This window comes from Daphnia pulicaria, chromosome 8 (genome assembly GCF_021234035.1).
Source record: "Daphnia pulicaria isolate SC F1-1A chromosome 8, SC_F0-13Bv2, whole genome shotgun sequence".
In the NCBI taxonomy this organism is placed as follows: Eukaryota; Metazoa; Arthropoda; class Branchiopoda; order Diplostraca; family Daphniidae; genus Daphnia; species Daphnia pulicaria.
Window position 1 is genome coordinate 14275748 of NC_060920.1, and position 13832 is coordinate 14289579.

At 39.2% G+C, this 13832-nt stretch overlaps 2 protein-coding genes and 3 long non-coding RNA genes across 21 annotated transcripts; 3 read left to right on the forward strand and 2 right to left on the reverse strand.

Annotated features, from left to right (window-relative positions):
• The first annotated feature begins 258 nt into the window (after nucleotides 1–258).
• On the forward strand, nucleotides 259–1705 carry LOC124312139 (28S ribosomal protein S22, mitochondrial-like). Its single transcript, XM_046776628.1, has 5 exons — nucleotides 259–439; nucleotides 500–828; nucleotides 899–1042; nucleotides 1111–1431; nucleotides 1521–1705. The coding sequence occupies exons 1-5, from the start codon at nucleotides 274–276 to the stop codon at nucleotides 1638–1640; spliced, it is 1080 nt and encodes a 359-aa protein (XP_046632584.1). The 5' UTR covers nucleotides 259–273; the 3' UTR covers nucleotides 1641–1705.
• Nucleotides 1706–1816: 111 nt separating this feature from the next.
• On the forward strand, nucleotides 1817–4057 carry LOC124312157. Its single transcript, XM_046776648.1, has 2 exons — nucleotides 1817–2402; nucleotides 2497–4057. Exon 2 carries the CDS (start codon nucleotides 2804–2806, stop codon nucleotides 3707–3709), a length of 906 nt encoding a protein of 301 aa, XP_046632604.1. The 5' UTR covers nucleotides 1817–2402; nucleotides 2497–2803; the 3' UTR covers nucleotides 3710–4057.
• A 201-nt stretch (nucleotides 4058–4258) lies between these two features.
• LOC124312204 lies at nucleotides 4259–6437 on the forward strand. 5 transcript variants are annotated; one of them, XR_006910355.1, is made up of 6 exons: nucleotides 4259–4486; nucleotides 4555–4698; nucleotides 4748–4969; nucleotides 5436–5568; nucleotides 5629–5769; nucleotides 5985–6437. It is a non-coding gene; the product is annotated as an uncharacterized LOC124312204 (long non-coding RNA). The 5 variants fall into 5 exon arrangements; XR_006910351.1 differs by having other exon boundaries at nucleotides 4759–4969; XR_006910352.1 differs by having other exon boundaries at nucleotides 4759–4969; nucleotides 5440–5568.
• A 388-nt stretch (nucleotides 6438–6825) lies between these two features.
• On the reverse strand, nucleotides 6826–9483 carry LOC124312200. Of its 4 annotated transcripts, none has more exons than XR_006910334.1 (6): nucleotides 9288–9325; nucleotides 9164–9223; nucleotides 8382–9095; nucleotides 7789–8320; nucleotides 7350–7678; nucleotides 6826–7288 (listed from the first exon to the last, which is right to left on the reverse strand). It is a non-coding gene; the product is annotated as an uncharacterized LOC124312200 (long non-coding RNA). The 4 variants fall into 4 exon arrangements; XR_006910333.1 differs by having other exon boundaries at nucleotides 8382–9107; XR_006910336.1 differs by lacking the exons at nucleotides 9164–9223; nucleotides 9288–9325 and adding an exon at nucleotides 9470–9483 and having other exon boundaries at nucleotides 8382–8957.
• A 493-nt stretch (nucleotides 9484–9976) lies between these two features.
• Nucleotides 9977–12840, reverse strand: LOC124312216. 10 transcript variants are annotated; one of them, XR_006910398.1, is made up of 9 exons: nucleotides 12741–12840; nucleotides 12549–12680; nucleotides 12373–12499; nucleotides 11622–11894; nucleotides 11097–11561; nucleotides 10895–11033; nucleotides 10706–10830; nucleotides 10112–10637; nucleotides 9977–10031 (listed from the first exon to the last, which is right to left on the reverse strand). It is a non-coding gene; the product is annotated as an uncharacterized LOC124312216 (long non-coding RNA). The 10 variants fall into 10 exon arrangements; XR_006910400.1 differs by having other exon boundaries at nucleotides 10112–10298; nucleotides 10463–10637; nucleotides 10895–11561; XR_006910403.1 differs by having other exon boundaries at nucleotides 10112–10182; nucleotides 10299–10637; nucleotides 10895–11561.
• Between the last annotated feature and the right edge of the window lie 992 nt (nucleotides 12841–13832).

Below are 13832 nucleotides of genomic sequence, written 5' to 3' on the forward strand. Positions count from 1 at the left end.
ATGAGTCGTGTGTTCTGGGAAGTCGATTAATCAAAATCATCACAGCACAGCAGACATGTAGGTGAATGAAAAGATATTGATTGCTCGTAATTCATATAAGAATGATATCAGTATGAATAAAATTATTTATTCTTTCACGCGCTTTACAATCGATTTATAGCGAAAAACTTTTTGGTATACCGCTCGAGGCTCGACTGGTCGTGGCCGCTGCCGGTTGCCGGCCGCCGGCCCGCCTCTGCGCACAGATTTCAACGACAAACACATTTGTGTGACATGGCAACGTTCCAATCAGTGTCGTCTGTTCTGCAGCCGGTGAAAATGGCCACGAGAGCTGCTATGTTTACGTTTAGCAAATTTCGATATTTCCCCATTCTTAAACATGGAGTGGCAAAGTTTTCAGTTTCAAGTAATTTATTAAATGCATCTGCACTGGAACCAGGTAAACGAATTATTACTAATTCCAATTTTATAATCAGAATGGGACATTTTTTGCTCGCAGGATATTCTCGTGATCCCGGTGAGGTTTTTTTCAAAGAAAATGTGCAAACCTTACTTGAAAGACTTACCGGCCGTGACTGTGATAAGGTGTTTCACAACAGAAAACTAGGAGAACGACTAGAACCTCCCAAGTATGAGCTTTTAACACAAGCTGAAGTTGATCATGTTATGGCAGAGATGGAGGTAAAGCTAAAAAGGAAACTTCAGATGCCACCACTTCTTAAAGAAAGGGATCCGATCAAAAAGATCTATTCCTTTAATCCAGAACTGCAAGGTTTTGATGATAGCAAATATGTTTTTATTAACATATCACAAGGAATTACAAATAGAGTAAGTTGTGATGTAAGTTGACATTGATTGAAGTTGATTGACTATCTGTATTACCATTGCCATTTTGTAGAATCGTGAAGTTGTTGTCAGAGATCCAAATGGTGTCCTTCGAGAAGCATCCTGGGAAGAGAGACAAAGGATGTGTCAAATTTACTTCCCCGTTCCAGGACGAAAAATTAATGTACCTAAAATGTTTGAAGAAGGTAACATTCAGGTATTACATTTTTACACAGAAACTTTCTTTATATTTCACCAAGTTAATATAATTTCTGAATTTTTAAGAGTTGCCTTGATCGAGATGAATTCGAATTTGTGCTTGACCGAGCGTGTGCACAGTTTGATCCAGACGACCCAGAATACATTAGCGTAACAAGAAAGACATATGACTTTGTCGATGAAAACACTAAATACACTTCCCTGAGACCAACTCGCCATTTTGGACCAATGGTGTTGCATCTAGTACTCAGCAAGAAAATGGACAATCTCCTGTTTCATTTCATTAATTCGAAGGACATTGACGCTGCTGCTAATCTAGTTCGCCTCTTTCATACAGTCGCTGATGATACCTCACCCACTGAAGTTGATGAATTCCAACTAATCGAGGTATTTCCCGAAATGCAATTTAGATTAAGGTTCTGTCCAGATTATGCCAGATTATTAATTGTTATTGAACACCATTTTCACCATTTTAGAATTATATCCAAGGACCGGCTCTCAAGAAACCGGCGTTAGAGTTGGCTTGGCAATCATTTTTGGAAATCGAAAAGCAACGACGGGAAGTTCACAGCCAACAAAACAATGCATCTAATTGATTCTTTTATAGTCAGATCATGTAATTGCTACTGTTATGGTTGCAAACTAAAAATGTTCCAATTTATACCTTATTGTGTTACATTCATCTGGACTTCCGTCCTTCACGAATGAAAAGCAATCACTTATTCCTAATGATAAAAACTAGAGAAGAATAGTTCATGGTGAACTAATAGATTAAGAGGAAACTAATCCTGCTTCTTGGTTTAAACACAACTAACCAAACATAGGCCTACTAATTCTTACTTTTACTTCAGTGCCAGCAATATCGATTTCTATGGCTCAGTCACCGGTGCAGCGAAGTTAATAAGGTATTTATGGTGTGGTCTAATTGAAAATTGTTAGTGGAAATAATGCATCTCGTGAATGATTATATTAATACGAGCTTATTCATTTGTTATAGCCCTTATCTAATTCTTGGTAACCCATCAAGGTCGACTTCTTGTTAGGTACTATAGCTATTGCTGGGCGGGCCTATATCTCAAAGGATACCTTGACTTCCCACCCTTGCCTAGCTATTCCAAGAATCCTACTTGATGTTCATTCCAAACGTATATAGGTCCATAGTCAAAGATGAAGGGTTCACTCATGTTTTGTCGTCTTTGACTAAGAAGCCCTCCCGTTTCCTTATTGCCCTGTGCTGTAAGTCTTATTGATTTTCTAGTTGTGTCTAGCCGTAAGGATTGTGAGTTACCTTTCTCATCTGATTAGCAAGAACTGGATATTTGTTAGTGCTGCGGTGCTGCCAGATTCGCCGAGTTCCTGTAAGTAATCAAACTAAAAAACGCGTGAAAGTATTACACAACAGGATTTGACTACTAGTGATAAGAAAATTAAGAATTATTTAATTTCCGATAGATTCCCAAAACGAAGACTACGACCTGCGTCAAACGTTTAGCCAACGCTACATCCCCATCGTCATTCAACGTTTTACTTCATGCCGTTATTTCATTTACCCTTTAGAAGTCCCATCGCTTTTTCCAGTTCACCCAAGAAGCAAAGTTGATTAGGAATATTTCGAAAGGGAAAAGGTTTTTCTGAGTCCACGGACAGTTGCGCTTATCTAACCTTTCGTCATCGACGCTACTTAAGCACCAAACTGTTTCTACGAATCCATACGTTTCCTATATTGATTGAGATACAGCCCTTGCAACATTTTCTAAAAATGATTGATTTGCTCTGGTCTATTGGCTTACTAGTTGTTTCTGCAACCGTGATTTTTGCTTATTTTTGGTATGAAACTTTAAAATCCAAATTGACTCTTCACGACACCAATCCGAACGCGGAAGAAAATTCCATAACACCCCTAAAACCAGTCGAATCGGAATTTCGATCTATATTGCATTCAGAAAACTGCGACTTAAAGAACAAAATCCATTTGGCAACAATAGATTTTTCGAAAGTAGTAAAAGAAAGAAACGAATTGGCTTCACAGAGAGACGAACTTCTGATGGATGTCCGCCGCTGGCAAGAGAAGTATGATTTGCAGACGCTTGCAATGAAAAATGCGTTGGAGGAGTACGAGCGGGGAAAAATAGAACTGGTGTCTACAATGTTAGCGCGTGAGAAAAACGAAGATCGATTCAAGTCAAAAATTCAAGATTTGCAGGCTGCACTCACAACAGAGCACCTCCGAAGTGCAGCCAGTTTGAACCAAGAACTGCAAGTGCGCTCTGAACTACAAGTTAGCAAATCCCGGATTGCTGAACTAGAGTTGCTGAATACTCGTCAGAGAAAACGCATTGCCCAAATAGAATCGAGAATAGATTCTTTTGAAAATCAACGACTCGGTAAAACTTTCAAAGCTTGTAAAAAGGAAGAAGATGGCATGATTGACTTGATCACAACGGAACGGTCAGAGTCCGCCCTCCCGAAAAAAACTGATCCCCACTCCAAAGTCGATAGTGAAGTTGTTAAAGAAGAACTCGAAGAAAAGTTACTATCTGTAGTAACGACAAGAGATTACGGACTTGTCTTCGGACAAAAAGGGAAAAGATCTGTAAGATGCCTATGGAGCTATAATTTACTTAATACTTCCCCACCACATGGACACAGTAAGGATTTTAATTAAAGCGGAAATTTTAGCAGTCCTCGAGCCGCGGAAAAAAAAATAAACAAAAACAATCCGGATAATTTGTCTGCCCAAGTGAAAGATCGAATTGATGATATGCGATTTTTGCCAGATGACGTATATCTATCCATTCTTCGTGGATATTGAAAAGAGCAAAAAAAAATGCGTTTTCCCGGTAGATAAATATAAGTTTACTCGAGAAAAGTTGTTTGCGTAAGACTCAAAGCAGTGATCATGTGATCATTGATTATTGCCTAATTATATAACTCAAAATGTGTTCCGTTTTACTCGCTACTGTTGAAACTTCCAGATCTAGTTTTGCTGTCATCTTTCGTCTCATTGTAACGGTTCCGCAAATTTAATAAATCTAAGAAAAATTGTGATAAAAATTTTGGGTTCACGCTCGGTTACACGATACATTTTCTTTTCTCAACAACGACGAGCGATTTGTATGTGATGTGTATCTGATTATTCATTTCTCGTGAGTCGTGATGTTAAGCTTCGGAAACAGTTCGGAAAGCAAAGCAATCCACCATCCGTTCCGTACAGTCAAACGTGGTAATCGTGAGAAATCTTTTGGCTGTCGGTAGGTGGCTAAAATGGATTGTCCCCCATCCACCAGGTGACGCGAGTGTCTTCGTGAGGACGAAATATTTGCCATTTGTTTCCGAGACTCTGACTGAAAGTGTATTCCAAATTCATACGGAATTGCGGTGTATTCCAAATTCATACGGAATTGCGGTGTCGATCTACATTTTCAGCCATGAAATGTAATTGGTAATGCTAGTTTGGATTTATTACATTCAATTACAATTAATCTTAGACGTTTCTATCTGAATTTACAGGCAATCTGGCATATAATTTCACTTGCCCAAATAATGTAACGACGTGGGTCGAAACTGCTGTCACATTTTGCCGAAATGTCGGCCATTGTTATAGCCGTACCTATACGGCTGTACGTCTCATCTCGTCACTTCAGAGCTAGTAAAGTAAAGTTGTTGATAAATTTCCCTGCAATAATGCAATAGGTTTTATAAGTTGATGTTTAGGTTAAAGACGGAGATCCCTTTGCCCAACTGATGCAGAAATTGAGAACACGACAAAGTCTAAGCTTCATGGCTGTTGTAGCATCAATGTGGTTTTGTTGCAGCCAGCTAGTGGGAAAGGTATGATGGAGTCAAATTGAGCTGCAGCTGCTGCATGCAGTTTATTGTGCTGTTGTTATCCCCTATTGTCACAACAGAAAGACTTCTTGAATTGGTAATTTGATTGATGTTATTGGTTGTAACTTGGGAAGTCTTGATTTTTTGTTTGTTTTTTTAATTTTGTATTCAATTGACAAGTTTAAGATTAGATTAAATTGTAGAAAATTATGGGTAAGATTTCTTCTTTCCAAATAATTGTTGCCGTTCAAACATAGCCATATTGTTAATCAGCTTCCACTGAGTCTTTTTTTTTTTTTTTCAATTTTCTTCTAATCCAACTGGAACAAAAATTCCCACTCAGTATTACCAAGTTTTTATAACATATCGGAACTAGTAGATGTACAGAATTCTTTCCTGGTTTCTTTTTCAATCAGTAGAACTCCACTACGATATATGAAAATAATGTAAAAAAAAAAAATATGGATGGAAAAATAAGGAGTTCTACTGTCGCATACTATAATTTTACCATCTATATAATTTTTAAATTTATTTAAAATATTGGTGTTCTATTATCGGTGGAGTCAGCAACCCCTTTTAGGTGGCTGTATGATGTCCACCAGGTAGCGCGAGTGTCTTCAGGGACGCTTAGCGGCCGTTTTGATCCAAGACGCAGCAGAAGTTGGTTGTGACGTTTCTCAGGATGAAAATTAAAAGGTATTTATTATGAATTTCCTATTGTTATTGAATGTAAAATGTTGATGTGAAAATTTTCAGGTCATTTAACACGTAGAAACCAATTTGCCAAATCATTCAACTCAGACTTGGGAAGTGCCTGTTACATTTCCGAAATGGCGTGCCTCGTGTGTCTCGCTGCCTGTTCTTTGGCTTACGTCTCACCCCATTCAACAGGAAAAAGTAATTATTTAGATCAAATGTCTTGCAAAAGTACTACAGATTTAGTTAACATGACTAAGACCAATTTGCTCCGCTACTATCGAAATTTTGAATCAGATATCAGTTATTCTGTTGAACTGCAAAGTTTTCTGTTACTTTTTGTATTCTTTTGTTATAATGAGTATGCATGTGTACACAGTTGTGTTTCTCGAAAATAATTTTCTTTTCTTAAACAGGTAAAGTAAATGCTGGTGGTTACCTTGTTGCCGCCAAATGGTGAAAGATGTGACAAAGACAGATTGAACCGTTGTATGCAGCATGCAGTTGCAGTGTAATCTAGAAGTTGCTGTGCTGTTGTAGCTGAGCTGTGGCATCTGGGTTCCTGACTTAAACATTTTTGTGTTTGTGTTTTCATCCATGCCATATGAAATTGCTCTGCCATTGATATTTTGTGTTGCTGCGTTAAAAGTTTGATCTGTTGTCTTTTGAGTTTCATTCAATCATGCAGTATACGACTGAGGCAACCTGATCAATGTCAGGTTTGAAACAGTTGAGAACTGCTAGATAAAACAAGCTTTCTGCACCAAGCAAATAATAACTTGCATATAACTTGCATCATGTTATTATCGCGGTAGAGAAAGCGACAGGCCCCCCCCCCTGGGGGCCACAGGAAAAATGTATATGTATATATGAATATTATAAAAATAAAATTTTGCATGCAATAAAATATTCGAGTAAATTTATTTACGGTAATTTTTTAAAATTTTGTAAGGGGAATTTTTTTAAATTTTTTTTCAAAAACAAAAGTCTGGACTTAGCAGAAAGAAATAATGGGTAGCAGAAAAATGCAGAAATAATGGGCAGCGGAAAAATGGGCATGTGAACTTTGAATTTTTAATAATAGTTGGGCTTTGCATTTTAATAAAAAGGAAAGATTGAAATGTAAAATTTGAATTGTTATTGGTGTTTTGGCAAGATCAATTGTTTGTTAGTTTACATAGCACTCTATTTTCTCACATCATGCAATTGTCAACAAGAGGAAAGGTACTTAAAGAGAAAATAGAAACTTTGTGATTTATCTATCAATCAATCTTGTATTTCAGCAATCTTTCAACACATACAGAGAAATACTTCAGAACTTCGGTTTATAGGTCGGAGCAGTGGTGACATAGTCGTGGAAATTGCAATAAATATGAAGTTTGGTAGTAGTTTCGAGCAGGGCAATACTTAATTTCGTCGACGTAGTACACTAGGCAGCGTACGTAGTTGTGTGATAGGCGGCTTCTTCGGTGTAGTACTTTAGGGCTGCGGTGTTGTAGCTAGGTGTAGCGTAAGTCGTGGTGTAGTAGACTGGAGCATCGGTGTAGTAATTCTGTTCAACGTAACACGTAACAGCAGCTTTGTGTAGCAAGTCGGGACTGCGCAATACTTCTCCGCCTCAGTTGTGGTTGTGTAGATTGGGGCAGATTAGTACTTTGCCGCTTCGGTGTAGTATTCGACCGTCTTGGTGGAGAAATCAGCGGGAGCCTCGGTGTAGCAGCTGGGAACAGAGTAGTATTTAGGAAAATCGGTGCAATAAGTGGTTGAGAACAGAGTAATACTTAGAAGCCTCGGAGTGGTAGGATAGGCAGTATACGTAGTCATGTGGTGTCGTCCGTCGCCTAGATGGTGTAGTAACTCAGGGCAGAGTAATACTTCAGGGCATCAGTGTAGTGGCTCGGGGAAGCGTAAGTTGTGGTATAAAACTCCGGTGCTTTGGTGGTGTAGTACTTGAAGACATCGGTGCAGAAACTGGTCGTTGCGTAAGTTGAGTAGGAAGGCGGCGGCGTTGCGGTTTGGTTTCCGCCACACTAAGGAGACATCGCTACACCAACAGTCGACCCAGCCATCAACGATACAACACCCAACAGGAGCACGACACCATAGTTGACTAAACAGTAAATAAATTGAAACATTAATATTTAATATTAACAGGCATATTAACAAATAGAAAAAAAATCGAATTGATACAAAACTCAATGTAAAAATAAGAATACTTACCCATTATTGCGAATCGGTTACATGATGAGGAAAGCAGTTGGTGACAGATAAGGCACTGCAGTTCGGGCACTTCTTTTTTTTGGAAGACTCCTTTTACGCACAGTAATACTTCGGGACGTAGGTGTAGTAGCTCGGGGAAGCGCAGGTTGTAGTGTAGTACTTGAGCGCTTCACTGTTGTAGTAACGCGGGGCCTCGGTGAAGTAGGCAGGGGTAGCATACATAGACGTGTAGAATTCCGGTGCCTTAGTGATGTAGTACTTGGGAGCCTCGGTGTAGTAAACTAGGCAGCATGCGTTGTTGTAGGCGGCTTCTTCAGTGTAGTACTTGGGGGCTGCGGTGTAGCGTAGGTCGTGGTGTAGTGAACTGGAGCATCAGTGTAGTATCTGTTCAACGTAGTACGAAAGAGCAGCTTCTGTGCAGTAAGTCGGGACAGCGCAATACTTGGCCGCCTCAGTTATGGTTGTGTAGATCGGGGCGGAGTAGTACTTTACCGCTTCGGTGTAGCAATCAGCGGGAGCCTCGGTGTAGCAACTGGGAAGAAAGTGGTATTTAGGAAAATCGGTGCAATAAGTAGATGAGAACAGAGTAATACTTAGGAACCTGGGTGTATGAGCCTCGGAGGATGGGGCAGCAGGCGTAGTCATCCTCTGTCGCCTTGGTGGTGTAGTAACTCGGGGCAGAGTAATACTTCAGGGCGTCAGTGTAGTGGCTCGGGGAATCGTAAGTTGTGCTTCCGGTGCTTTAGTGGTGTAGTACTTGAAGACTTCGGTGCAGTAACTGGTCGTTGCGTAAGTTGCTTTTGGGTAGTAAGGCGGCGGCGTTGTGGTTTGGTATCCGCCATACCAAGAAGACTTCGGTACACCAGTGGTCGACCCAGCCATCAATGATTCAACACACAACAGCAGCACTAAGCCATAGTTTGCTAGACAATTATAAATTTTAACAGAAATATTACATAATAACAAGCATACATAAACAAAAGAAGGATTGATACCAAACTATATGTAAAAGACAGAATATTTACCCATGGATGCGAACTGACAGACAGAGCGCTGCAGTTGTTGCCGTGTCGGAGATGCCCCCTCGACTGATTTACCTTGGCCTTTTCTCTCTCCTTTTATGCGATTTTTTGATCACCCTCACCTCTTAAGCCTTGCGGCTATTGTAGCTGCTTGAAAATGATGAAACACGTCCCGTTCTCACCCAGCCTCTACACCACTGCATGACACGTTTTATGTAATGATCTACGTGACCTTCGAATGTGAAGGACAGGCGGACTGCCCTTTCCTTTTACAGGTTGAAGTTTCTGGGGATAGGTCTACAACAACCGATATCAAAATGAAAATGGTTATGTAACATGTGTTCTCACCCAACCTCTTTTTGACAAGTTTTACGTGCTTTTCCTTTTGCAGGTTGTCGTTGCTGGGGATGGGTCTACAACAACCAATATCAAAATGAATACCAAATGGTTATGTAACACATCCCGTTCTCACCCAACCTCTACACCACTGCATGACAAGTTTTACGTTCCTTTCCTTCTGCAGGTTTACGTTGCTGGGGATTGGAATGGGTCTACAACAACCAATATAAAAATTAATACCAAATGATTATGGCTTAAAACTCACTTTATACCAATTGAAATTAACAATGGCTCCTAAACTTTTCAGAAAGGTTTTCTACCTAATTAGACTTCATCATCTTGAATTATTACCACAGTAATGAAAAGAAACATTGGTTGAAATAATAACCTTGCAAATAGAAATTCCTTGGTTTTGGAAGACAGCTTGCAAATTTGCAATATGGATTGGGCCATTTTATCTGTTGGTCACGAGCACTCTGCAAATTAGTGCCCACAAAAATTTCAAAAGTTGCCTGAAAATATTTAGTCAAGAATGCAAGGTCATTAGCTAAATGTTATGTTATCTATTTATTAATTAGAGTTTAACCGTCGAAAGTTTAGCCAAGCCACCTTTAAGAATCAAGGCCAATAATATCGATGTGCAACAGGCACAATTTCTTTTAAAAATCACATTCACTAATCCTGAAAAGATCTAGCCAAATTCTCTTAGCTAGCCTCTAATATATTTAGCGTTCAACTAAAGATTATACAAAGCAATACAAACCGGGACGAGCCATAGTAGGCCTACGGGTAATGCTGTAACATTGTAGCTTTATGATAAATTTTTGTATGTATAAAATGCAATTTGTGTTAAAATCTCGAAAAAGCACATCCGAGTTCGACCTGAAAAATCACGAAATGAAACCTGAATGTCCATGTCCATGATTAAAATTATCACGCCACTTCACAGCACACCTTCTTACCATTATTGGTGCTGTTTTTCTACCAATTGGTTAGCGACCGCGATCGACAGATTGGATGTTCCTCACCAAATCTTTAAAAATCAGACAGTATTTTTAAAAAAGAAAAGAAAAATACCGTATCACCTTCTTATTTTCCACCAGTTGACATCTATTTCTGCGACCCCATATTCTCATGGTTATATTTTACCTGAAAACCATTAACGATTTAGTACGTGGTATGGTATCAGTTGACCCGAATAAATTTCTCTTGGACCTCTTATTAGGGCTTCACTGATAGATAATTTAAAAGCAGTCTACAATCAACACGAGCAAACAAGACAAAATATTTTGAGAGTAGCTGCAGAACTTAACTACAGGAGTTTGACTCGCGTTTTTTTTCCAGCTGTGATGTCCTCTGCTTCTTCGACGATTTCCGAATCCGTTAGCTTCATCTGACTGAAGAAGATTTAGACGCTCAGTTCTTCAAAGAGCACTTCCATTTTGGCAATGCTCGACGTCATACAGCGTACCAGTATGGAAAACTGTTCTACCATAACCAACAATGGTATTAGCGATTCGACATTCAACTAAGAATGAATTTAGCGGTATACCCACCCCACTATTTACATCGTCGTTCTTTGCTTCTCCGTTCTTTTCTTCTTCTTGATCAAGACGTTGCTGCTTGCTGGTCTTGATTATCGCGTGCATGGTGGAGACGATCAACAAACACAACACAGCTTCTGTCAAACCAAGAACATGAATCATTAGCAGTTGACAAGACGGGTACCATTCAGAAATATCTACCTTGACGGCGCTATAAACTGTCGAGTCTGCTGATTCAAGAGAATCAGTTTTTGAGCAATAGTACTAACTAAGAGTTTGTACCGGACGGTCTGTTTAATAAACAATGTTGTATAAATATGCTTGTTAATCAAGTTGTTATCTATACATATTTAATTAATGAATAACAATTTATAAAATGAAAACATTATATGGTTTTTTATACTTGTTTTATTTATTAAACAAACCGTCCGGTAAAAACTGCAGCCAGTCAAGCAGGGGGAGACACTGCCCGACTGACTCTACCAGGGAGATTACCCGGCCGTGGTTTAGAGAACCCGGAAAAAGAGCGAAGAGAGCTGAAGAGCAGTTATTATGAGAGCAATGCAACATAGTAGGCTTCCGGCTTAGACTCATGACCCTTCAACAGATTTTATCGAATCATGCGCCTTGCAAGTCCCCGTTCGACCAAACATCTCCCTTCCTCCTGGTTGTCGCAGCGAGTGAGTGACCGCCGGCGGGCGTTGGTTAGTGGTTATTTAGGGAAACGGGGCCACTGAAGAAGGGAGCCCAGATATGCACCTGTAATTTGTCTACATCTACATAATTTATTGACGAGTCTTGAATTTCAGCAACCTCTCCTCAGTTTTATCAATGGATCAAGTCTATGGAACGGCAGCAAACGATTCAACTGAAAAAGAATAGAGACTTTAATTAAAAGTTAATAACTGAACGAAATATCAAGCATTACCTCAACGCCGGTACAGGTAGCAAGAGACGATTATCACCAAATGCAACCGATAAAATAAGACCGACAGCCATCAGGCAGCATAGACTATTTTAACCAACTGTTCAACAATGCATATACTGCATGGACACTAACATAGACAAATGACACATTTAAGTGTGATGTTGAACTGCAAGTCTGCACAAGCTCCATTTCAGAGCATCTCTCAACTGCTGGAAAGGGACTGCAAAACCACTGTACACCAAACAGCTCAAACTAACCAGTAACCATGAACTCCTACAAAGCAAAAGAACATTAATGAAACTATATGAAATGTGAAAAAGGGTACTGATAATGAAATTTACTTAATTTAAAGTTAACAATTGATTTGAATTGGAAAAGAAACCAGAAAAGAATTCTGTACATCTACTTCCAATGTGTTATAAACTTGGTAATACTGAGTGGGAATTTTTGTTCTAGTTTGATTGGAAGGAAATCGCTAACTCAGTGAAAGCTGACCAACAATCTAACTATCTTTTGAAGAAACAATTATTTGGGAGGACAAATTATTACTCTTAATTGTCTACATCACATAAGAGTTAAACTTGTCAGTTGAACACAAAATTTCAAAAAAACAAAACAAACAAGACTTCCCAAGTTACAACCAATAATATCAAATTGCCAATTCAAGAAGTTTTCCTGCAGTGACACTTGGGATAACACCAGCTCGATAAACTGCCTGCAGCTCAACTCGACTCAAACACATCTTTCTCACCAGCTGGCTGCAACAAAACCACATTGAAGATACAACATCCTTGAAGCTGAGAAGCTCAGACTTTGTCATGTTCTCAATTTCTGCAACAGTTGAGCAAAGGGATCTCCATCTCCGACCTGAAAATCAACTAATAAAACCTATTGCATTATTGCAGGGAAATTGATCAAGAAAATTACTTTACTAGCTCTGAAGTGTTTCTGCACGACATGAGACATACAGCTAACAATGGTCGACTTTTCGACAAAATGCCGAGAATGGACAGCAGTTTCGACCCGTCATCACATTTGGCCAAGTGTATGCCAGATAGCCTGTAAATTCAGACAGAGACGTCAAAGATTGATTATTTAGGAAATCCAAACTAGCATTACCAATTACATTTGGCTGAAAATGTAGATCCGACACCTCAATTCCGCAATGAATTGAATTTGGAATACAATACACTTTCAGTCAGCGTCTCGGAAACAAATGGCAAATCTCGCGTCACCTGGTGGATGGGGGACAATCCATTTAGCCATCTATAGCCATCTACCGACAGCCAAAAGATTTCTCACGATTACCACGTTTGACTGTACGGAACGGATGGTGGATTGCTTTCCGAATTCTGTTCCCGAAGCTTAACATCACGACTCACGACTCACGAGAAATGAATAATCAGATACACATCAAATACAAATAAATCTGATGAGATTGGGGGTATGGGGGCCACTTGTTTTTTATCGCTGAAGTTAAAGAAAATTTTAATTCAAGATCACAGTTGACTCACTGGACCTGCCGTTAAAACGCCATGTTCCTGATCTGCTGAGGACTGAGATTCCTACATCCGATTCATTCGGCAAGACCACAAATAAGACAAATGATTGACCGAGAGGAATGTAATTTTTAAATCGTTGGAGGACATTTAAAATATTTAAAATTCAATGGAGTTCTATAATATTAAAATCGTTGGAATTTTTATTATCGGACGACGGACATGAAAATAACTTAAAAAAATATTGGAATTCTATTGTCGCGCAGTGGAGTTCTACAGTCGGGCACTGGAGTTCTATTGTCGGGTATTTTTATAATATTTAAAAAAAAAGGAGTTCTTATGTCTCTTGAGTTCTACTGTCGTTGGAGTTCTACTGTACTGTCGGGTATTTTTATAATATTTAAAAAGGAGTTCTTATGTCTCTTGAGTTCTACTGTCGCTGGAGTTCCAGAGTTCTACTGTCGCATAGAAAGAAATTTTTAAAAATTATTTAAAATATTGGGGCTCTATTGTCGGTGGAGTTCTTCTGTTTTTGGAATTCTACGGTCGCCATATCTAACCAAACTATCTATTAAACTCTGACCGCCAAATGTACTCTTCATAGTTCGTACCATAGACCATAGACCACTCTTCATAGACCATGCCCCGACATATTTAGCTACCTTAGCGTTAGCAAGGTAGGCCTCTATGAGTATAAAAATAAACTATGCAC

What these genes read in the sequence shown, in the direction of transcription:
- LOC124312157 (XM_046776648.1), top strand. Translation starts at nt 2,804, where the DNA reads ATGATTGATTTGCTCTGGTCTATTGGCTTACTAGTTGTTTCTGCAACC.
- LOC124312139 (XM_046776628.1), top strand. Translation starts at nt 274, where the DNA reads ATGGCAACGTTCCAATCAGTGTCGTCTGTTCTGCAGCCGGTGAAAATG. An exon ending in CACAAGGAATTACAAATAGA is followed by an intron (nt 829 to 898) that starts GTAAGTTGTGAT and finishes GCCATTTTGTAG; the next exon opens with AATCGTGAAGTTGTTGTCAG. An exon ending in TTGAAGAAGGTAACATTCAG is followed by an intron (nt 1,043 to 1,110) that starts GTATTACATTTT and finishes TGAATTTTTAAG; the next exon opens with AGTTGCCTTGATCGAGATGA.